At 44.7% G+C, this 25,329-nt stretch overlaps 1 protein-coding gene across 7 annotated transcripts in view; it reads left to right on the top strand.

Annotated features, from left to right (window-relative positions):
* The window catches only part of KCNH5 (potassium voltage-gated channel subfamily H member 5), a 523,150-nt gene that overhangs the window by 403,527 nt on the left and 94,294 nt on the right, over positions 1–25,329 (top strand). For 5 of the 7 annotated variants that reach the window (XM_083167681.1, XM_083167680.1, XM_083167679.1 and 2 more), the window contains one exon: positions 6,003–6,217. In XM_083167681.1, coding sequence (XP_083023807.1) covers positions 6,003–6,217 — 215 coding nt within the window. The remainder of the gene's footprint in view (positions 1–6,002; positions 6,218–25,329) is intronic. The other 2 variants (XM_083167678.1, XM_083167676.1) reach the window with 1 other exon arrangement.

Raw genomic sequence — 25,329 nt, 5'->3', positions numbered from 1 at the left:
ACACACATATATCACAGAATGTTGTAGAAAGTTGAGAATCATTTATCTAGTAGTAAGTGACCCATAGCAACCAATTAGATTTCATTCATCTAGTCAAGTCCGCCGAGTGCCGGTCCCATGTGGATATTCTGTATGCTGCACCCCTGACCTAAGACCTATGGGTAGACCTAAGTTCATTCTGACAGATGTCCCGATTCCCACTGGACACAGGCCCTGTCACACTGGACACAGGCCCTGTACACAGCCCCTGGACACTGGACACAGCTCCTGTACACAGCTCCTGTAAACTGGACACAGCCCCTGTACACTGTACACAGCCCTTGTACACTGGACACAGCCCCTGTACACTGGACACAGCCCCTGTACACTGGACACAGCCCCTGTACACTGGACACAACCCCTGTACACTGGACACAACCCCTGTACACTGGACACAGACCCTGTACACTGGACACAGACCCTGTCACACTGGACACAGACCCTGTCACACTGTACACAGGCCCTGTCACACTGGACACAAGCCCTGTCACACTGAACACAGCCCCTGTACAGCCCCTTGTACACTGGCCACTGCAGCCCCTGTACACTGGACTTGTGTACAGCAGCCCCTGTAGACCCTAATCGAGTGAGCAGCAGCAAAATAATATATTATTATAGCACAGCACACAGCACAGAGCACAACCACCCTCTTCCCTCTCCTATGCTGGAGTAAAGATGGCGGGGCGCGCGTGCGTCTTATATAGAATCCAGATCCCGCGAGAATCCGACAGCGCGATGATGACGTTTTTGCCTCATTTTCGGTCCGGAATTTAGGCGGGAACTCCCGAGCCGGCTCGGATACAGACTCGGATCGCGATATTTGGATCTGTCTGATCCAGGAGATCCGGACCCGCTCATCTCTAATATATATATATATATATATATATATATATATATATATATATATATATATACAGGTCGAGTATCCCGTATCCGAATTATTCCGAAATACGGACATTCCAGAAAGTGAAAATTTTTTTTTTTTTTGCTAAAAACTCACTGGGGACATTTGTAACAGCATCACTGGGGACATGATATGTAACTGGCACTATATATGTGCAAGACAATGATTGCTTGGCATTCAAATTCAGTGCACGTTTCAGTGCAGTTGCACGTTTTTGAAACCTTGTTTTTTGAACAATTAAAATATATTTGTGTGTATTTTATGTGGTAATAAAATATATTTGTGTGTATATTATGTGTTTATACAGCATAAATGCAAGATACTTCAAAATACATCATTGAAATATAAAAATATTCCGAAATACGGAATAATCCGTTATCCAAAATTCTCCTGGTCCCGAGCATTTTGGATAAGGGATACTCAACCTGTATATATAATGTGTGTGTGTGTGTCGATATAAAGGCACTCACTCCTCCATTGCAACCGCCGGGGTGCTAGTAATAATGTTTAATATAGTTCCCAAAAAATCTGTATCACCCGGTCTTGTGACAAACCATCAATAAATTACACAGACATAAAAGTGTTGCAAAGTTTCAGGATTTATTAATCCCATCTTCAGGCTTACATACATACATACACTCACTTTATATTATTACTATTTGAAAGCTCCTCAAAACGACGGCTTAGGGGGATATTCAATCCGGGATTCCCAACAGTCAGACTCCAGGCCGTTTTCACTGTCTTTCGACACTAATTCGACTGTTTATTCAATGTACCGACAGTCGAGTGTCGTAAAGTCTTGATAGCAGCAAAAACATGAGCGAATTGTCAGAAAATGGCCGCGAATTTGACAATCCACGGGCGTTTCTGACCAAATAGATTTGACTTAAAAAAAAAAAAAAAGTTGGATCTGAAACCCTTCAATGCTGTCGGTGACGGCAGTATTGAATAGTCTAGTGTTGATATTTCCCCTGCTGGGAAATATCATCACAGAATGAATACCCCCCCCCCCCCCCCCTTAGTCCCTATCTGCTCCTACCATATCTCCATATCCTGCAAGTTTGAAACAGATCATCTTGCTTTCACTTTCTGTTAAGGAATAATTTGGTCCATCGAGAGGTCTCTAGTGGCCACTGGTGGTAGTTCGAGTAGTTAGCTTTTTATATATACAGTATAGATGTTTACATTTATTACTATGTATTCCCCTTATAATCTTACACATTGTATAATTTATGGACTTCAATAACATAATTTTTTATCCTTTTTTTAAATTATGTATTTGATAATTGTCGTGTGTGTAATGTGTGTGTGTGTGTGTGTGTGTGTGTGTGTATATATATTTATATATATATATATATATATGTATATTGTATGTATCAATACTGCTCACTTGCAAACTTTTAGAGGAAGAACAGCAAGAGATATATTTATGAAGAGTATAAATGACTTTGTGCTGAGCGCGGAGGAAGATAGCTGAACGTGTATTTTCTGTATGCTGCACAGATCTACAGTAAGGGTCAATTAGGAATAGTGGATCATGTCTGCAATTCCTCATTCTAGGTGCGGAGAGCAGAGCACATTAATCTCCAAAGATATCCACAAATTGAACCTTATGAACAGACCCATACATCATGTCCTCTGCTACAGTAGCCGCCTCTCGTCACACATTTTATGCAGCCTCTCACCCTACCCATATGTCATATCGCATATTTAAGTAAAAACATCGGACTATGAGTTATAGCTTTCAGTCTGAATTAATGTAGCTTTTATTACAGGTGCCAATATGTGTGTAAGGAAAAGCTCTTCTCTTTCTTAGGGAAATCAATGTTCCGACAGGAGTTATTCTTGTAGGTGCCTATATTTAAATATCCTGAAATAGACTGCTGTATTATTTATGGACGGCTGACCTAGCGGAATTCTTGCCCAGAATGCACCCTAGAAATCCATAGACCTGAGATTTGTTTCAAACAAGGATATGCCTCAAATTACTATTGTTACAGTTTAAACTGTCAATTTGCTGTGTAATGGTTTGTAATATTTACAGATAGATAGGTTTTTATACAGAAGGTGTGGGCGCTCCCTTTTTTTTGGACAACAGGGTATCTATTATACAGAACGTACCAATACTCCCCTCTGGATGATGGTTCTTATTGATCACGATGCTCAATAGTAGATGTTCAACCGATCACCGTTTGACACAAAGAATATGTGAAATGAGAACATATATGGATATATATATATATATATATATATATATATATATATATATATATATATATATACAATGGGTGAATCTGGTTTCATATGATGGTAATTCCAAAAGTGTTATCAGAAACTGCAACTAGATGCGTACCAAACTCACATGAGTAATGGAATGCTCAAATGTATAATGGTTTCTTTTAGGGATAATAGATGGCATACCGGTACTCCCGGAATGAGATGTAATCAGACGTCCATAATGGTTTCTTTTTCCAAACGTAATCTATTGACATAAATATGATGTAAAATAGGGCTTAAACAGGATGAAACAGGATAAAACTCCAGTCTGGGCAAGCCAGTAGGTGTGGTTTCTCTAAGGTGACCAAAGGTCCGGATCTGGCCCCAATGGAGGTTCCGCACATGCACTTACCCAGAACTGGAGATGGTTCCTGTAGTGGTACACTAAATCAGATAAACATGTTTCTAGATCTGTGTCTCTTCTTTAGGAAGGTTTGTAATATTTAGCTGGAATTTTATCACCTGGTTCAAAGCGGAATGTTCACAGCGAATCAAGTATAAGCGTTTGTGGGAAGGCTAATGGAAGCAAATTTCTGATTAGTTGCTATGGTTTACAATTGAACATAGCACACTACGCCATAATATGCCAGTGGGTAACATTTGTTCGGGATCGTAACATTACCACACCCAGGGCTGGTGTAAGGCTTCTCGGCACCCTAGGAAAAACTTCAGCCAACTGTCCCCCCCCCCACCACCATACTGCCACCAATACCCACTTTCCAACCCCTTAAGGCATACCTTGTGATCTTGTGAGGTCCTCCCAGCCCCCTGGTGAGGTGGGCAAGTCCCCTGCATTCCCTGGAGGCCCCCCGCACCCTCCCCTTTGCCACCCACAACAAAGTACAAGGAGGAGGGGGCAGCAAAGTAGGAAAGTATGCCTCAAGGCAAGGTATGGGGGTGAGGTCTTAGTTCTAAAGCCGCCACCTACATTAAGTACAACAAGGATCCTCATAGACATTCTTAATTTTTTCATAGGCAGACTTGTTTGCGCACCCCCCCCCCCCCCCCCCAGAACCTGGAGCCCTAGGCAGCTGCCTAAAGCTGCTTAATGGTAGAGCCAGCCCTGCACACACCCCTTCCTACTTCCCTGAAAGCCCTTAAATGAGGCAGTAGGAGTTATCAGTGTCAAATGGTTTCAAATAAATTCTACGCAATTGTAAGTATCCACTTTTTTGGGAGATTTCTCCAGTTGGATTTATAAGGTTGACATTGCCACAGTGGCTTTGAAATGCGCTGCCTATTAAGCGTAGCTGCCATTATCAAAGGCAATGCACCAAACCCAAACCCGTTTCAATGACATGAAGTTCTCACCATACACATCGGCAAGTTGGTGGTGAAGTTCAGCAGCTGATGTGTCCTTTCGGCAAAGAAGTCTACTCACACTACGCACATCAATGTTTGACCATGTTTCTGCCAGCCCAGCCGTCTTACACCTGTACAACTGATGTTGGGACAGTATGACGGTTATAAGGCGCAGTTTGATGACTGTGAGGGAAACCAGTGGTCTTATCTGGCCTTTTAGTAAATTAGAATGGAACATTACACAACGCAAGTGAGAAGTTTGTTACCTGACTTCATAATTCCCAATACTCAGGACCCCCCTGTGCCTGTGGGAATCTGTCCCCCACCAGGGGACACTGCTTTCTGGGGGTGAGACAGTGTTATTGTCCCCAAAAAAAGGACGATCCTGTGAAAATTGGGCCAGTAGGGATATATTTTACTTATTGAACCACCCTCATAATGTGAATAAGGAGCAATTCAGTGTGGTCAAATAAGAATAAGAAAAATATGCCATTATTCTGGTTGATTCTGTCCCTGGCGTGATAACACCAGGGACCCATGTTTTGGCTCTGCGCATATTCGCATGTGCAGGGCTTCTGTGCGGGAGCCTTCAGAGACTTGCACAGGGGAGGAGGTGGGCAGAGGGCATACAAACGCCCTGCGTTTCCTTGGCATACCCACCAAAATGCTGGGGGCACCCAGGAAAACGCTGGAGATAGGGAGCTGTAAAGACAGAGATTGGAGGTAGGAGCAGATAGGGACTGAGGGTGGGGTGGAAAGTTTGTGAACTAAAAACGGTCAAAGCTCAAAGTGAAAGTAAGAACTATCATATCAAAGTGAAAGTACATTGCAGAACCCGTCATTTTGACAGGCTTTTAACTATTATTAATATTAGTAAAATCACAAAAAAAAATCAGTGCACAAAGGATTCGGGCCATAGGTAGATCCCCACCCCCAACCAATCCGAACAACTTTTTCAGTCGAAAGATTTTTCCTTTGAATTGCATACCTCCCAACTTGAGCAGCGATGAAAGAGGGATGAGCGTCGAAAATTTTGGGGGATGTGGCCTAATTAAAGGCCACGCCCCCATTTTGACGCTATGGGGGCATGACTCTAGCCCCCTAGCTGCGGGAATAGACGCTGTGCGTGCGCACAGCGTTTATTCCCCGCTGCTCAGCAGCCGACAGGGGGGACTCACAACAGCCCCCCCTCGCCGCGGGACACTGTTGGCCGCGGGAGGGACACGGGAATGTCCCCGAAATCAGGACATTCCCGCGGTAATCGGGACTGTTGGGAGGTATGGAATCGTATGTATTGTGGTTACCAAATTTGCAGAAAGTTACAGATGTAAAAGAATAAAAATGAACCATTTCTGGAATAGGCCCATGGAATTATTTGCACAGTAATAATGAATTATAGGCTATTGCCATACAGAAATGCACTGTTTGTTTATATATGTGCAAAATCTAATTCCTTTGGCTCTCTCTGTCTCTCTTTCAGCTCTCCTTTATGCAACAATTTTTGGAAACGTAACCACCATTTTCCAGCAAATGTATGCCAACACCAACCGCTATCATGAGGTGCTGAACAATGTTCGTGACTTCCTCAAACTTTATCAGGTCCCCAAAGGCCTTAGCGAGAGAGTCATGGATTACATTGTATCCACGTGGTCCATGTCCAAGGGGATTGATACAGAAAAGGTACGGGTGCATGAGGTAAACACTCAAGCATTATACATTTCAATTTATCTCTTGTTCATTCTAACCAATGCGTTTGTCATGTACATTACTAAAAATGGATCTAATATTATATATTTATGCTGCATGTTTTCTTTTTCAGCAGAGTACTTACAAATGTGTGCTTGTCATTGCTTATAATATAATATAAGGCTGATTCCAATCATGATTGTGACCATGCTTCTCCACACAAGCTAATGTGCCATGGTGTAGCTCTGTATATGCGTCTCTTCTGTGTTGTTTTACAACTTTTCCCTTCTTCTTAGTGATACTATAGTGTGTGTGCGTGTCTGTAGTGCAGTCTGTGGGCAGGAAAAAATGTGGTAAAACTCCTGTTTCGGGGGTTTCACCGCATTTTCAAATGTACTAAGACCCAGCTGCCGCATCTTTGCCGGCCAGGGTATCACCACCTTTGGGTGGCGATACCCTATAGAAGCCTATGGGCTTCATATTGCCGCCCGCCACAGACGTCTACCCCTCTCAATGCCCTCTGTCAAACTCCTTCTCCCCTTAGAAGTATGTCCCAGACGGTGATCCTTCCAGCTGCAGGGGGGAGGAGGTGGCGTTGGAGACAGCCGCTGAAGCCTAGGGATGTGATGGAGACCCCCACACACCAAATCACAGGTATCATGGGGGCCTCCATCACCGCATTGCAATGCTAGTCGCATATGTTAGTACAGAAAAACGTGGAGTGTGTGAATTCTTACAAATGCGCCCGTCCCAGCAGCCAATTATTTTCACCTACTGGTTCAATCGGCCAGTAGGGATAGTACATGTGATTTCAGGTTAGGTGAAATAAATCAAAGGCACTTGGGCAAAATATATGAGCTCTTTTTCTATATAGATGAAATAAAAATATAAATTTATTTAAAGCTGCAAGATATCCGGCAAAACATTAGAGATAAAAAACTTTTTTCATAACCCGGAATATGACACAGATCCATTAAGTGAGATATGGGGTGGGAAAAGTTAGTAAGCAGTTCGTATCTCCACTCCCGTATCTTCAAACACTTTTACAGTGAGCGATTAGCGAGTCCTCCGCTGTGCTGCAAGTGTTATCGCGGCTCTCTCTTCACTTAGTGGAATCAGCGTTCAGTGAGTTCCCCACAGTAAGACATCCGCTCCCACTGCAGCAGTGGTCCCGGCTTCCAGTGAGGTAAATGACAGTTCTCTGTAAGTGGATTACCCATGTCAAGATTTAGGGCGAGATGTATCAAATGGAAAATGCGGTAAAACCCCGGTTTTACTGCATTTTCCTATGTATCAAAAATGATACCGCAGTGAAGGGTATCGCCACCTTTGGGTGGCGATACCCTATAGAAGCCTATGGGCTTCTTTTCGCCGCCGCCGACGCAAACCCGCCGCCACGCCGACCCCCCCTCTGGCTTACCTTCCTGAAGGGTCCTCCTGGACCCTAGAAGGTAAACCTCTCCTCCCCCTAGTGACGCAGCCGGACGTCCTTCCGGCTGCTGGGGGGAGGAGGAGGCGCCGGGGACAGCTTGCTTAGCTGTCCCCGGCGTGACGCCGCGTGAGGGATGCAGGAGCCGGCTGCCAGCTGCATATGTTAGTACATATGCGGCGAAGGGCGGCGATGTATTTTAATACATCCCGCCCTTAAAGTTCCGGACTTTTTACTAGGATAATATAATAAAAGTAGATAAAATATATGGATGACCACGTGGCAGTGTTTGAAGATACGGGAGTGGAGGTACAAACTGCTTACTATCTTTTCCCACCCCATACCTCACTTAATGGATTAAATCTGTGTCATATTCTGGATTATGAAAAAGTTTTTTTATTGCATAGGTTAGTACATATGCGCTAGCATTGCTGCGGTGGTGCGGCGATGTATTTTAAAACATCCTGCCCTGTGATTGGCTCATAATGCCTTTCCAGATCACCGATGAGCTCTTTTTTTTAGCGATTACAATGTGTTAATATTCAGAGACAAGTTAAATATGAAGGACTGTTGGAACGCGTATGGATTAGTGATGGCCATCAACCATCGATTATTCAAAATCATTAATGGTTTATGGCCAATGTAGAATAGTTTTGCCATCGATGAAGGAGAACCAGATGTTTTCCCTCCATCGATTTCGAAGCATAACTAAATGGTTTGTTTTTGTTTTTTTAGCCAAGGGCTCTGGGACACAGCATAGCTCCGCCCCTGACATCCATAAAGCCCCACCCCAAGGTTCTGATTGGCCCACAGACCAGTCAGATACAAATAAAAGGAATGGCCATCGATAGTTAAAACCATTGATGGTCATTCATCACATAGTATGTTACCATCAAAGGTCGTTAGCGCTATCACCGTCGATGGCAATGGTTTATATGCTTCTTATGACCAATACATTTTGATTTTAATATATTATGTATGTTTTAAGGCGCATTATTGAAGTGTATATATAATTTGCATATTTATTGTTTTCTTTGTAAATGAAACCGTTACTTCTTTTTGTTTGCTTTTTGTTAGGGGCACAGTGATCAATTCCATGTTACAGAAAAATACTGAATATCTTATTTTAAATTGCTATGGTAATATCTTCTGACGCACTCTACGACCGTTTTACATGCTCGTTTCTTATTGACTGGAGGCGTCTCTTATGACCCCGCTTTGTGTAGGCAGTACTTTTGCTTATTACTCTGCAAATAATCCTTCAAAATGAAAATAAGAGTATACATATAGTGATTTCAGATGTACAGTAAAGGAGTCAGATAATATGAAATGATAAATACTTACACATGTTCTTATTCTTAATTCTCGGTATTTTGTGACCTTTAATAAATGATTTGCTAGTTTAGCAAATCTGTGGCTACTGGTAAACAGTATGGGCCTAATTCAGCCCTGATCGCAGGACAAATTTGCTCTCAAAATGGGCAAAAACATGCTGCAGTGCAGGTGGGGCAGGTGCAGAGAGAGTGAGTTTTGGGGGAGTTATTTTGTTTCTGTGCAGGGTAAATACTGACTGCTTGATTCTTACACTGATTTCAGTTTAAACATACCTAACCCAAATCTAACTCTCTCTGTACATGTTACATCTGCCCCACTTGCAGCGCAGCATGGTTTCAGGTCTGAATTAAGCCCTAAGGGAGTGTGGACAGCAGTTACAATATGGTATGACAAATGCAACATTGTTCAATAAAATGGTTTTCATCTTAACAGTAAATATAATTTAATATTTTATATTTAAAGTGTTACCCCCATGGAGAAAATGTGTTTTGCTTTTACTTTTTACATCAGTGTGGCTAAAGCTGGGCATACATTAGGGCGACTTCTCTCCTTGAAGTAGTCACCTGCGATCTCCTCTCTACCTGCCCAGGTCTTCCAGGGCGTCAGAATAGCATGTGGTAAATAACAGGCGTTTTTGCATACAGTATACTGTATATGATCCCAGCCAAGCCTGCCCAGCTCAGAACCAATACAACCGTTTGCATCTGCAGCCGGTGTGACTCGCAGGCTCCGGTGCAATGCACATGCGACTGTGCATCACATTTCACCTGCTGTCAATCACATGCAATTTGGGCTCTCTTCATGCAACTGATCCCTGCAATCGCATGAAAAAAACAACAAATGGCATGTGAGTCCACAACCGTCTTAACAGTATTGTAGGTCCTGTTTTTTGCAAAGATTTCTGTGTAAAGCTAGTCGCACAAACATTATATACAGTATGCACAAAGATACTCGTAAAACGGACCCCACCTATGTTGGCCCAATTCAGTCCATCTCTGTTGCAGACAGGGAGAGCTGGTGTATGTGTGTGTGTGTACAACATAGTTCACAGACATATCGCGAGTATACACCAATCAACTGACTTGTGATATGTTAGCCGTTCACACAAGTGGCTGCCAATATATCTGCCATTGCGTACCCTGTTTACAAATAATGGGGCAGATGTATTAAGCCTGGAGAATAGATAAACTGGAGATAAAGTGGAGATAAGGCAAAAGGGAGATAAAGCACCAGCCAATCAACTCCCAACTGTCATTTTCAAACACAGTTCATTGGCTGGTGCTTTTTCTCCTTTCACTTGATCTCTTCTTTATCTCCAGTTTATCTCTTATCCAGGCCTAATACATCTGCCCCAATGTTTAATATAGACAACCAAAATGTTGGTGTCTATTTATACAGTGTACAGTAGGTAGAATTCAAAGGGTACATACCTGAACTCTGTTCATTGATAAGAATAATTAGCATTTGCCTAGCGCCTGAGTTAGATATACCGTATTTGTCTGTCCATCTACAGCACGGGTGTCAAACACAAGGCCCGCGGGCCGAATCCGGCCCGCCAGACCTAGTCATGTGGCCCGCGCAGCCGCCGCCAGCCTTCACCTTTTATTCTCGCTTCTTTTTTTGAGATCCTGGCCTGCAGTCTGCTGAGGATATAGCACGCAGGGGCAGTGTGTCCCATGAGATGCATGAGAGCTACCAGAAGCTCTGTGACTCCTACATCATGCCGCACGTCTGACGGCTTGCACCACTACTGCATGGAGTAGCAGCCAATCAGGGCATGCATCCAGATGGAGTTGTGGAACTTGTGTGACGTCACTCTCCCTTCAATCAGCTCACGTAGCCGGAGCTGCGGGGTTGGTGCTGGGAAATGCTGGGACTGGGACATCACGCAGCTGGCGATCCGCGCTGGTAGTAGCGGATGGGAGCAATGGAAGTATGTGATTGGTCGCTACTACTGCTGGATTCCATGTGGTAACCGTGTATGCGAGGCGGCTGACTAGAATAGGTTAGTAGTGTCAAGCTCGGGCTGGCCGCTGTACATGGGGATCTGTCACTAAGGGAGACGTTTACACACCAGGCCTTGCTCTCCTCCTAACTTGACTTCAAGGCCAAACAGTGTTCAGGTCGACTGAGCCACTCAATACGTGTTAGGATAGCTATGTGACCATTTCCATCTTTCTCAAAATCCAAGCAGCTCATATTAGCTCAATAAGTCATTTTCAGGTCCCCAATCTCCCCTATCAGGAAGGAAGATCTTTCCTAAGAACTTTCTCAAGTATTATCCAGGTAACTCCTCCCAAAATCATTTTTCAAAAAATTGTACATTTGAATATCTACTTGTCATTATTCTGACTATGTTTCTGCTTTCAGAGCTAGTTATTACTTACATTATTACAAAAAAACAGTAATAATTGAATGCAGTGACAATAATTTATGATAATAAAGAGTGGACACATAGTACTACAGATACAACCGGCCCTTTGAGGGTGACCAAACTGCTGATGCGGCCCCCGATGAATTTGAGTTTGAGGTACTCTTTAACTAGAAGGGCGCCCGTCGCAGGCATCGCGGGTACATTTATGTATGGCCGCGACGCGACCGACGCGATGCCCGCGATTTCCCATTGAAACCAATGTTAAACATGGAAATCGTGTCGGTCGCGTCGCGGCCGGCCATAAATGTACCCGCGATGCCCGCGACGCGATGCTCCCGATTTCCCATAGGAATCAATGTTAAAAGGCGCGATGGACCCGATTTTACTGTTAAATGGCTCAATCCACCCGATTTGGCCATAGGAATCAATGTTAAATGGGCCACAGAGCCCATTAACCCTTAAATGTCCCCCCAAATTTTTAACGCCACCCCACGATCCACGCCAACCCGAAACGTGGCGAGCGCAGCGGTACGCGTCCTCCGACCTTTTCATGCCCTACTATCCACTAGGGCGTGGTGTGAGAATATAATAGTGTGGCGAGCGCAGCGAGCCCCGCGAGGGGACGCGGATACCTTCACAGTTATGCGCGTCCCCTCGCGGGCTTCACAGGTGTCCGTGGCGAGGCGGACACCTGTGAAGCCCGCGAGGGGACGCGTCTACCTGTGAAGGTATCCGCGTCCCCTCGCGGGGCTCGCTGCGCTCGCCACGCTTCGGGCTCGGTGGCTCGCTGCGCTCGCCACACTATTATATTCTCACACCACGCCCTAGTGGATAGTAGGGCATGAAAAGGTCGGAGGACGCGTACCGCCGCCCCTCGCGGGCTCGCTGCGCTCGCCACGCTTCGGGTTGGCGTGGATCGTGGGGTGGCGTTAAAAATTTGGGGGGACATTTAAGGCTTAATTTGGCCTATTTGGCCCCAAATCGGGTCCATTGAGTCATTTAACAGTAAAATCGCGGTCAATCTGCCGTTTTAACATTGTTCCCTATGGGAAAATCGCGGTCATCGCGGGCATCGCGGCCATCCCGATTTACCCGCGATGACCGCGATTTTTACCCCCGACGACCGAGATTTCAATCGCTGGCGCCGTTCTAGGTAAAGAGTACCGAGTTTGACACCCCTGATCTACAGTATCTATCATTTATTGTTATCCCTTCTGTATCCTAATATTTTACTGCTGAAGCACAGAACCAATGTATTCTTTAATAGCAATCTGTCAAATAAAAGAAAAGCTCGGAACACATACTGGCTCAAATTAGAGTCTACACTCTAAAAGATCACTACGGGTTCCTATGGTAATGAACAGATGCCAAGATTGTTATAGCAACAGCTAAAAATAATACAGTAAGGAACTGTCATGGATATGGCTGATCTGTGACTTTTAGAACAAGTGAAATGACTCTGGGCCATTCTGTAAGGTTTACTAATATGATCAACAGTGTAGTCTTGTTAATTCCATAGTGGTCCAGAAATGTTCCTTTTCTCTGTGTTATAAAGAAGGAATTGTACAAGAAATACTGGCGGCAGATATAGGCAAACTAAGGGCCTTATTTTGGTTCATTCTTTCTGACAAAATCCTTCTTAGATGGGCAAAACCATGTGCACTGCAGGTGGGGCAGATGTAACATGTGCAGAGAGAATTATATTTGGGTGGGGTTTTACTTCAAAGTGAGATCTATATTGCAGTGTAAAAATAAAGCAGTCAGTATTTTCCCTGCACAGAAACAAAATTACTCACCCAAATCTAATTCACTCTGCACATGTTACATCTGCCCCCCTGCAGTGCACATGGTTTTGTCCATCTAAGAAGGATTTTGTCAGAAAGAATGAACCAAAATAAGGCCCAAAGAGACTATGTAGATTTGTCTTAAGCTGGCCATACACTAGAACCGCCTGCATACGACCTGATTGTAGGCAGGTCTTAAGAGCGGACGAACAAGCTATGGTATCTCTTATATATTTTGCCAGATCTGTCACTCAAAGCCAGTGTATATAACGGTGGGCGGGGTTCCACGGGTGATTGACAGGCCCGGCCAGCATTATACACATATACCCACAACTGGCCAACGTTATACACAGCCCTGGGTTCTACACACACATTCCCTTAGTCAGCTCCAGCAAGAACCCACCCCACAACCGACATTTCCTCCCCCTCAGCGACCACCACTCCCCATGTACGAGCAAAAACCACCCACCCCCCACCCCACGGGTGCACAGCACGCCCCCAATCACGCCCCCTTAACACCGCAGCCACCATCTCCATCTGCACGGAATCACTGCCCCTTCCAGCGCGCATTCACTACACGAGCTGCCTCCGCCCAGCCAGCCCACCCCTTACTGCCCACACTCAGTCGGAAGACCCGTCCCCCCACACGCGCCCGGATCTCTGTTACACAGAGACGCTACAACGCCCTGCGCCAGCTGCTGCCAGCTTACTGAAGGCGCCAGCCGCCCACAGCTGATGCGCAGCACGGACACGCCACCCGCCGCCTGCCATTGCTGCCGCAACCCACCCACAGCTGCCGCCAACCTCCGCTGTCCTGGACCTGATGCCGCCCAGCGCCACCCTCCAGCATGAAGAATACCAGGTACAGATTGATACTGTAATACAGGGTGATCAGATCCAAAGAAAATCCCCCCAGGACTTTGGGAGAAGGGCGGAAGGGGGGACACTGACACAGAGATCTTCCACTTTTCTCCTTACTTTCCATCCACAGCTGTGTCTTCTTATCCAGCCCAGCAATTTTAATATAGGGAAGGTAAGGGGGGTGGTTAGCATGGGAAGGGTCAGTATACTTATCCTCCGCCTGCCCCCCTAATTTTAAACACCCCTTGCAACCTAACTCTCCTTCCCCACAACCTGATCTTAACTCCGCACCCTCTGCCACCTAAACCTAATTGCCCCTTCTAAATGCCTAACTTCCCCACAGCTTAACCCTAACCTACCCTCCGTGCAGAGTAAGCGTAATTCCCTCCATCCCTGGCTAAACCTTTACCCACCCGCAAATTGACCCATAAGGATGCTGACGGTCAGTATTCCCACATTGGCATCCTGATCTTTCCATGGTTCCGGCACCATGTTTCTTAAGGCAGATGCCAGATTAGGCATACTAAATACCAACATCCTGATCACTGGAATGCTGACTGACCACAGATTCACTCTTTTGCATGCAGCTGCGAGGGATGGTATATGGAGTGTGGTTTTGTACCATATGGTTTCTGGGCTCTATCGTGACCAGGAGTAAGAACTGGTCACTGAAAAACAAAAATATCAAAAATACCTCACACTCACATATATTACTACTTTTAATGGGGCGAAGCTCCTCACGATGGTGTGAAGAGCGCCCGGAGGGCGTTATGAATCACCTAGTCATTCATATGTGGTTTAAAAGCACAATCGACCTCTCCATCCTCAGGACCGGGCATCGTAAAGATATTTTTCAAGATGTGCACACAATCCATCACACGACCCCTCAAAGTTGTATATTGGGCCTGATATCGTTCAGGTGTATGGGCATCTTAACATGCAGCCCCATACATACTAAACGATATAGGCTGCAGCTAATATAATTAATAATATCGAAGCCCGATATTGTGCATACACACTGAATGCTATTGGTAAGAGACATGGTTTAGTGATGTCACCGGGACCCGCTGAACATACGTATTGCTTGGCTACTAGGTATGCAAAGTGATGCATTATGTTTTCTTAAGGCGCCCATACAATTGCCGAGTACGATGAGATGCGCGCACCCACGCACATCCCATCACACAGCTCAAAAAGTTCAGTATGTTGCTGCACATACTTTTTGTACAGATGGAGCCGCTCTCATTGGATAAATGTTCAGGTCGGGTCTCTTTTATCCATGTATTACAAAAACCGAAATATTCCGAAAACCGTGGTTTTTCTGAATATTTCGTTTTTTCCCCCCCATCCCTTTTTTTCAAACTTACCTCATCCCCCGATGTCTACGGAGGTCTCCGGGATCCTCTTCAACAGCATCTCCGGTCCCAGGGGTGCATTGCGCGAGTGCGAGCATTTCGGATAAGGGATTCTGAACCTGCACTCATGATTTATGGCCAACCATGTGGTCAGCTGGTATCTGTCTGGTGGTCATCATGTCGTCCTGGTGATGGGCCTATTTTTATGTGGAGCCTCATTGTTAACCTGGCCCTGTGTATACTCAATAGAATATGTATGTTATACCCCTTTCACACCGCAAATGCCGGGTTGCAACCGGAATTTGGACACAGGTCCATACCAGGAGCGACTCGTCATTTGGGATGGAGGAGGTAACACTTGGAGCTGATGCTGTCTCCAAGCAGTATTTCCTCCATAGTTTGAATGGGACCCGGGTCGCTCAACCCGGGTTACCCGTTTACAATGCACAGCCACCCTGGTCACAGCCTTGTTCAACCCTGGTTGTGACGAGGATTGAAATTCCGGGTTGGTCAACACTGGAAATGTGTCTGTGATGCTTTTACACCGCAGATCAACCCGTGTTACCACGGCAATAACCTGGATTTATTTGGCGGCCTGAAAGGGGCTTTACAGTCTGCTAACCTGACTTTAGACAATTTGGGGTTAAATGAAGCCCGAGTCTAATTAGGTGTTAATCGGATGATTAGTCACTTGCGCTAATTCTAGGCAAATATAAATGTTAGGATGACAGCATTGCTTGTAAATAAAATAAATTTTGCTGAAAAAAATTGTTCCCACCTAATTTTTTTTTTAGCTTAAACCTTACTGATAAATTTAATTCCCTGTGTTAGAATTTCACGTTTTAATTGCTTCATGAATCGCTTAGGAAAACACATTGTGACTTTACATGAATTTGTGCTATTAATCTCATGTTCTCTTTCAGTGCGCATTTCCTGCCCAGAATCGGCTAAGATCTCCTAAATGAGCGATTAAATGCTCATCCTATTAAACTCTGTATTGGAGATAAATCGTCCCAGAGTTCATACAAGGCAATTCAGTTGCGGCACTATGCACTTATAAGTGATCATTGCCACTTAGGACTATTCAAAATTTTCTGGGCAACAGAACACATAGCAAATAGTTAGTTACAAAGTCAGATTAATCCCATGAGGTTGTGCGACAAAATATCTTCTATGTAGACTACCTTGTAAGAAGGGCTCCCAATGGGATTATGTCAATGACTCCATCGGTCAGATTCAATTATTAATGGGTTGTTCCACGCGCTATCTTCTCGGAAGCAAGGTGCCCAGACAGAGAGGGCCCATACCAATTTGCTGCCATAGGCAAGATTTTAGCTGTTGCCCCGCAGCACAGCCGACAATTCCGACCATGACCAAGCTCCCCTCTGCCAGCACAGCACCCATTACCCAGCTGCACAGATCACAGCAGCCAACAACACACATCAACTCTTACCCAGTACAATCCACAGAGCCATAACTAGACATTTTGGAGCTCTGTTTCAGTAAGACCCCAATATTGTAAATGGGGACATAAAATGTTGTGATGTTGTCTTGTTTGTTAGTGGTGTGACCACGCAATAGTACGAAATCAAATAATGTCACACAGCAGTGCAACCTTGGCCACGTTACATCAAGTGATAAGGGCCCTTATTCTGATCGGTGCGGAAATTCCCGCATGCGGACGGACCGCCGATGTTGATCGTCTGCGCATGTGCAGAGGTCACTCTGCGCATGTGCAGGCGATTTCGCCGCACGGATTCTTTATACGCCGCACAGGGGGCGTAGAGGGGCGTGAGGGGCTACTTAGCCTCATTACCCTATGCATACGCCCCCCGTTTCATGGGCGTTCCCATGCAAACGCGGGGCGTATGCATGGTAATGAGGCCGTGACGCGTGTGTACGGGGCGGGCATCTGACATCGCCGGATGTCAGCTGCCCGCCCCCATACATGATTTCATACGGACAAGTGTCCGTGTGGTCTAGGGTGGCGGGCGCTGGTGGAGCGTGCGGCCCTGCATTCGATGTTCGGCGACCATCGAATGCAGGGGCTGCTCCCACCATGGAGGAGGCGTATCCCCGTCCAATTTCATGCGGATCGCCACATATCCGCATACGGACGGCAGGTGGCGATCCGTATGGAAGGCGGGGATTCGCCTGCACGGTTGCGGCCGCATATTCTGATCGGGCCGCACCGATCAGAATAAGGGCCAATGTTCCTTATTTATGTTATGTCACACAGTAGTGTCCCTTATTCATATTACATGACGTAGTGTCTCTTATTTATGTTACGCCACACAGTAGTACCTTTTTTACCTTATATATACAGTATGTTACACCCATCCCAGTCCATCACTGTCAAGGTTTGCAGGCTCTGTGCTTGGAATGCTTTCCCCTAGGCATTTGCCTAGTTAGCCTATGCCTAGGGACATCTCTGTGCCCAGAACTAATTAATAAGTGCCCTATGTTTATCCCATGATTGGCTTCAAGTTAGCAGTTAACTCTTTTCTGCTTCGTGGGCTGCTCTGGGTTTATTATGGATTTTTAATGTAACCGTTTCGGACACTTTACCCCTGAGAAGAGTCTGCACCACAAAACCTGTAGGTAATTAAATTTGCCCAAGCTCTGTGTTGATGACACCAGGTTTCCCAGCAACTTAAACATATATTTGACTCCACAATAGTCACACAGAATTTGCTGTGATTTACAATTGACTTATATTCAGATGTCATTTGTTGGACTTGTGGTATAAATTAAACCACATTTGGGATATAACTGTGCCCGAGTACATCAACAGGTTGTCTCTGTGATTCTGTTCTTTAGAACTTTACATTGCATTTCAAGGTAAACGTATCTTAAAACTGGAAAAATAGTATTGTGCACCAAAGAATTATGCCATCTACAATGGAGGACTTTGAAATGAGGTCATGGGTTCTATTCCCACCATGGCTCTAACTGTGCAGAGTTTGTATATTCTCCCTGTACTTGCGTGGGTTTACTCTGGGTACTCCGGTTTCCTCCCACAATCCAAAAATATACTGCTGGTTAATTGACTGGTATGTGTGTGCATTTACATGTGGTAGGGAATATGGATTGTAAGCTCCACTGGGGCAGGGACTGATGCGAATGTTCAAATATTCTCTGTACAGCGCTGCAGAATATGTATGAGCTATATAAGAAACTGTTAATAAATAAATAATAAATAAATAATTTCCTTGGTTTGTGGCCGCTGTACTAGGCTGTCCTATGCAAATCAGAAAATATTCTCAATCTGAAAGCTTTTCTTTGGCTCAGGAGCACCATTATAAATGAGGTCCTGTGTGTTTTATAATATGTTGTTTCAAGATAAACAATTCTGAAATACACAGGAAAAAAATTATCTTCTAGGTTTTCTTCTCTCACCAATTCTATTTTTAATACACGGAATATTATCTGGCTGTGTTATAATCAAGCTCTATAGTGTATGTTTCTATGCTGCTCCAGAAATAAGAGTTTGGTAATTATTAAAGTGCAGGGAAATCATACTGAATGCTGGACTTTACTTTTTTTTTTTTTTTTTGAGAACAAATTGTATTGGCAATGGTTTGGCCAATCCTTCATAAAGCTCTCAGAAAGCCCACACTGATAAGGAGCAGTATTTAACTTATCAACAGGAATGGAAAAGAACACTTGCAATGTTTTCAAGAGCTGTTTTTCACAGCTAAACGGCGCATACGCTGTGTTCAAGATTAGGGGAGAAAATATACAAAGCTCCAATCTTTGAGAAATAGGGCTCTGCTGACTTAGAGGAGATTGCTGGGCTTTGAATTTATGTAAAAATAAAAAGACAGAAGCTCTATAAGCTGTTGACTCTTTAAAGTTTTTCTGTTACTTTTAAGAATCGCCTTCACTGTTTTTTTCTTTTTGGGTAGCGCTAGTCAAGGGTCGATGAGTCCAAATTATAACTGCTGGCAAAGATATGAATTACTAATCCCCGTTTTGAAATCATACAGTTCCGGCCTAAAATGGGGTGGAGCTATGGTGCAGGTGGGCATGGCCTCTGGTAAAGGGGCATGGCCTAGCTTTACAAACCACAATTTTAGCATTTTTGGGGGTGTGTCCAGAGCTCCCTCCACCGTCCCTCCCTCCACCCTGTATTGAAAAGATGCTGTGCCATTGCGCAGAGCAGAGCGGAGGTGACCTCCGGCTCCCCCCAACTGCCTGCGGGACATTGCCAGCTGCGGGAGGGACAGCGGGACATTCTCCAAATTTTAGGACTGTCCCGCTGTGAATTCACTTCTATTCCTCAAATGGGTGTGGATTATTAGATAGTGTCTATATAGACAGTCAATAGGTCCACACCAAAAGGTCGACAGGGTCAAAAGGCCAATGGGGTCAAAAGGTCAACATGGAAAAGTAGACACATGAAAACTTTGACATGAGTTTTTTAAAATTTTTGGTGTCATGCTTCGGGCTTGGGGCCACGCTTTGCTTTGCTTGGCACACGTTACCTTCTTACTTGTAGTCCACGTGGATGGTACAGTAATGTTGGCCTATTGCATGTTCACGTTTTCATGTTGACATTTTGAACCTGTTGACTGTTTGACCTTGTTGACCTATTGTGTGTCTACCGCTTAGCATTGACCTATTGACTGTCTATATAGACATTGTAGATTTATCAACCAGAACCACCTCAAATAATAATAAAATAAATAACAAAATTATAATCGACTTCCTACTTGCTTTCTCTCCCATAATGTCCGTGAGACACCTAAATTTGGGGGGAGTTACCCAGACTCCACAAAAAGTAGTAATAGGCAGTAAGTTTTACAGGGTGGCAGATCCAAACTAACCTGGTTCACCCAACTCCCACAGAAGCCACCTGGGCAGGGGTGGAATTACCAGCAGGTGCACTAAGAGGCCCATCACTATCCAGACCAATAATAAGTTTCCTTCTTGCTCACCACTTGACCATTTTGATCATGGCTTAACATTGGCCAAGCGCTGGCTCGGAACGTGCCTCCGGTGACGTCGCCCACCCAGCATTATGCTGGGCTGGGACACCAGTGTAAAAGGGGGCTCAAGCTGGTTCGAGTTGCAACCTTGGTGCGACCCGGCTTAGCAGTGTAAAAGGGATATTACTAGCCTATTAAGAATTAGACATAATTAACATTACTGCAGTGCAGGATACTGTATATCCTAGATATGGTATATCTAGCATTTAATAAAGTTTCAATAACTACAGCTAGGGATGCCAATCCCGGGGCATTTTTTCAATCCCGGGATCCAGGATTGAAAAATGCTCAATCCCGGGATTCCAGGGATCCTGGGATTGGCATCCCTATCCATGACCCATACACATCCCCACACCGGCCGACCCGCACATTTACTTACATTGGATACTCCAATCCCGGGATTGAATTCCGGACTTTTTGGGGCCAAATCCCGGGATCCCGGGATTGGCCACACTAACTACAGACTACAGTGATTTCCTATGAGAACAATAACATAGGGTAATGATTCCCAAACTTGTTCAATTCTGGCACGGTAGAGTATCAGAAATTTTTTTCACCCCATGGCCAAATGTTTCTCATTGGAAAGTCGTTAAAATTTTTTTAGTTAAATAAATTGTGTTTTTATTTCTCATCCTTAGGGGGTATTCAATCACCGGCGACCATCTCACCACGGGGGAGATGGTCGCCGGGCCCTATTCAATGCTGTCTTCCCCGACAGCATTGAGCATGGTTTCTCGACAGAACAAGCCCGACATCACTAGCTGTCGGGCTCGTAAAAACGGCCTGGGAAGTGACGAGCTGCCGGCTGCAGCTCGCCTCTTCCTGGCCGCGACTCATGGCCATGCCCCCTTCTCGCTCCCCAGCAGGCAGGACATTGAATCCCGCCTGCATGTTCTCGGTCGAGCTGACCGAGAATGGTAAAGGGTCACGGCGGTCAAGCTCGACCGCCGTGACCTAAACATTGAATACCCCCTTAGTGTTAGTTGTGTGGTATTGGATGGGATTCACTTCTGTTTGTCCACAATTAGCCTAGTACATTGACCATAAATAATTTGAATTGGTCATGGACCATCAATCCAGGCCACCTCTACAAGTTCCCCGAGGCAGGGTGCCACGGCACACAGTTTGGAAATGACTGAGATGGAGCATTTTACAAGCTCCAAAAAGCTTAGCTTTTTGCCTCTTTTTCAGAGTTAACAGACCACCCAACATTCTTAAATGATTAAGCCAATTTCCTGCACACAGCAGCGCTGAATGCTCATGAAAAAGGGGCATGGACTTTTGTAAAGGGGGTATGTCTTGGTAGGAATGGCACACCCCTGAGCCACACCCCTTTGTTGTCATTATGGGGACCTGTGCAGTGCTCAATGTTCTGCAGGAATGCCCTCAGTCCCTCTTTGCTGAGAAGCTGAGTGACTAGGACTTCCAGCACCCCCCCCCCCCCCCACACACACACACTGCCCCCCCCCCCCACATTATATCTGTCACTGATTGTTTTATGTATTTGCTTTACATAATGGCTGCATAGTGATGGATATTACTATACTATAGAAACACTCTATAACAATAGACTCTGGGGGGAATTTACGAGGATGTGTATTCTACTTCACATGTGATATTGCTATGGGCAACCAATCATAATCTACTTCTTTTTTTATTTAACACCCTCTAGAAATAGTAGACAGGATCTGATTGGTTGCCCATAGCACCATCGCATGTGAAGTACAATACACATCTTAGTAAATTTCCCTCAGAGAGTCTATTCTTAGTAACTTTCCCCCTTCATGTGTTTATTAATAAATTGGTATGAAGTACAGTATCCTGTGCTGCCCATGGTTAGTGACAAGTGATGGTATTTAACTGCCTGTTCCTGCAATGCTGCTGAAATAGATCCCTGAGACAAAGCAAATGATGGTCTGTTAAGGGCAATAACTCTTCTTCCGTATAATCATTTCAATGCCAGAATAAAAGATCAACCCTGACGGAGATAAATGAGTAGGTTCAGTCTGATGAATTCTGCAGCTCTGGTGGACTTGACGCTATTTAAAAACCTCTCCTGGAGGTGGCGGTATATTACCCTTACCCAAGCATTACATCGCCTATACCTCTGACAATATGCATATACTGTAGTATAGCACACACACACACACACGTCCAAGGATACTACTGGTAAGCTCTCCAATCTTTTTAAAAGGCTTGTGTCAGCCGTCCCCCTGACATTTATTGGGTGAACAAATCACATTATGACAGATCGTTCTCTGCCAATTAGGCTGCCAATAGGCTGGTGTGTCTGCCAAGTTGCCAATGACATCAGTGTGTTTTTTTGTTTGATGCAAAATAGCTACTGAGCGGTTAGGAGGCTGAGCAGCTGGAGATGGACACAGGTTTGGGTTATTCACCGTATGGGGTATGTTGATTAAAACTTAAAACAAAAATAAAATACAGACTAAAAAATGATTTTGCCATTGCAAAAGCGCTTCATTTACATAGTGAAGAATTTTTTTCATTGTGTTTTTTTTTTCGAGTTATTGGCAACCTGAGGTCAGGACAATTGCACTGCCACAATTAATGCTGAATAGGTGTCCATACACTTTGCACCACAGTGGTTACCACTGCCAATAGCTCTGCTGTACCCACATATACCTTCTAGATGTATAGGGTGAACCCCTACCACTGGCAGAAACACCAGTTTTTATCAGAGCTACAAGACTTTTCAATGTTTGATAATAGCCCCTCTCTATATATATTATCTATATATAGGCCTAGGGTGTGACACCGAAACACTGCCATCTGTTGGCAGTAAGTGAAACTACATCTTTCTCTCTCTCACAGAGGCAAACACAGGGTAGCAGCACTTAGCAGGCTGTTTGATAAATAACAGTGGGAATGTATTCATGTCCCTGCATTTCATGTAAACAAGTCTTGGAATTTATATGCAGCAATATCTTCTCTGCAACCTGCTGAATACAACTACACCAAACATAACTAAATAATTAATTAGGCACAAACATTTGCTTGCAAACAATACAATCGTCACTAAAAAAATTAAACTTACCTATATATATATATATAGCTGCCTTCCTAGCTTTCGAAGCATTTGCTTTGAGCATGTGTGTGTATATTTTTTGACAGGGTTAATAGTTCAGTTAAACAGGGATGCAATCCAGCTTTTGGTTGCTGCTCAGGAATCAACTCTGCCAAGCTGAGAATTTGCAACTGTGAACTACTTTTAAAAATGAGTTCTCTAGACCAGTCCAATGCTCCTGATGGTGAAAATTGAGCAAAGAGGCTACCTACCGTAGTCCACACCCCCAGCCTATCCCCTGGGCAGCTAGCCCAAGGGATAGGCTGGGGGTGTGGACTACGGTAGTTAGCCTCTTTGATCAATTTTTGTACTCTTCTAATAGTACTTTTTAGTGCACACATTTTGTGTGTGGAATTAAGCACCTCTCAAGGATGCGAGACTACTGGCTATTTAATTGTGCCCAAACAATTACTAGTAGAAGACATGTCTTTGGGTACCCCACTGTTTTATAGGGACCACATCTTACGGTCTTTGTGGAACTACCCCCAAGATGAGTAATTACTTGCAGATCAACACAATCCTTTTTCAGTGAAAAATGACTGTATTGTTTTATTAACAATTCTTTATATAGCAAATATTGCAGAGAGAATATTTCAGTCCTTAACATCCCAGTGGAGTCTAAACTCTATATGGTCTGCAGGCCCTGTGTCGACAATGTCTAGGTCGACAGTCACCAGGTCAACTACTAATGGTCAACAGTGACTAGGTCAACACCTGGAAATGGTTGACATACCATAGGTTAGCATTGGCAGCTCGACACAAGCTTGAGGTCAACATAGACATAGTCGACACTGAAAAGGTCAACACAAGTTTTTTTGTGTAGACTGACTTGGTCACTATCCAAGTGGGCATAGATAATATATACATATAATATAATAGTGTCCCGAGTGCAGTGAGGCATCGTTGCCGTAGCATGGCACGTGCAGCGGTACACTTATACGGTGTCCGTATGTTGACATTCACACCAAAAAATATGAACAGTTTGTGTTGACCTTTTGAGTGTCACCATGTCCATGTCAACCTTAAGCTTGTGACTACCTTCTGGCAATGTCGACCATTTTCAGTTGTCGATCTAGTCACTGTCGACCATCAGCCATTGACCTAGACATTGTTGACGCACTATACTGTAACCAATCTATAGTGCTTATCACATGTGTACAAATAAAAATTAGGGTTATTTTTTTTTTTTCAGAAGCCAATGAACTATACTGTGCAGTACAGCATGCCTACCAACACTGGGATGCCTTGAAGAGGGACACTGTGATTTTTGGGGGTGTGGCCTAGTGACAAGGTGCATGGCCTATTCCAGCAAGGCCACGCCCCATCATCACCGCTCTTTGAGCTGCTGGCTGTGTCCCCAGTCCCTCAGGCTGCAGGAATAGATGCTGCTACTATTCACGGGTAACAGGAGGGACTCCCAAATGCCCACCACCGCTGGACACTGCCAGCCCCCAAAAACCGGGATGTTCCAGTGAAAAGCGGGACAGTTGGGAGGTATGGTACAGGCCATGCACCATTGGACACAGTCAACAGATTAACAATCTGCCATTGTTTAGGGGCACTGTGGCAGCGTTGATGGGCTCAGTTAAGAAACATAGAATTTGATGGCAGATAAGAAACATTTGGCCCCTTTTATCCAAAACAGAGTCGAGCTGCCTCTGTTTTGGGGAAGGTTCAGGGCCATGATCTCTGTTGGGAAATGGAGATTTCCTGGCCTCTTGGTCGGACCTGCGGTTGTTGGTTATATAACCCCCATGGGTGGCGCAGCATGACCATGATCTCACAGCTGGTCTGATCACACATGTATGCAGGTGGCATCTACTGTACTTATACCAGACGCCTCCTGCTGCATTACAGATTGGAGCATAGCAGTAAAGGGTTCTGAATATGACTGATTCACATACAGT

The sequence above is a fragment of the Crinia signifera genome, chromosome 12 (genome assembly GCF_055691185.1).
Source record: "Crinia signifera chromosome 12, ASM5569118v1, whole genome shotgun sequence".
Classification (NCBI taxonomy): Eukaryota; Metazoa; Chordata; class Amphibia; order Anura; family Myobatrachidae; genus Crinia; species Crinia signifera.
This window is presented reverse-complemented; position numbering and strand designations above follow the sequence as displayed.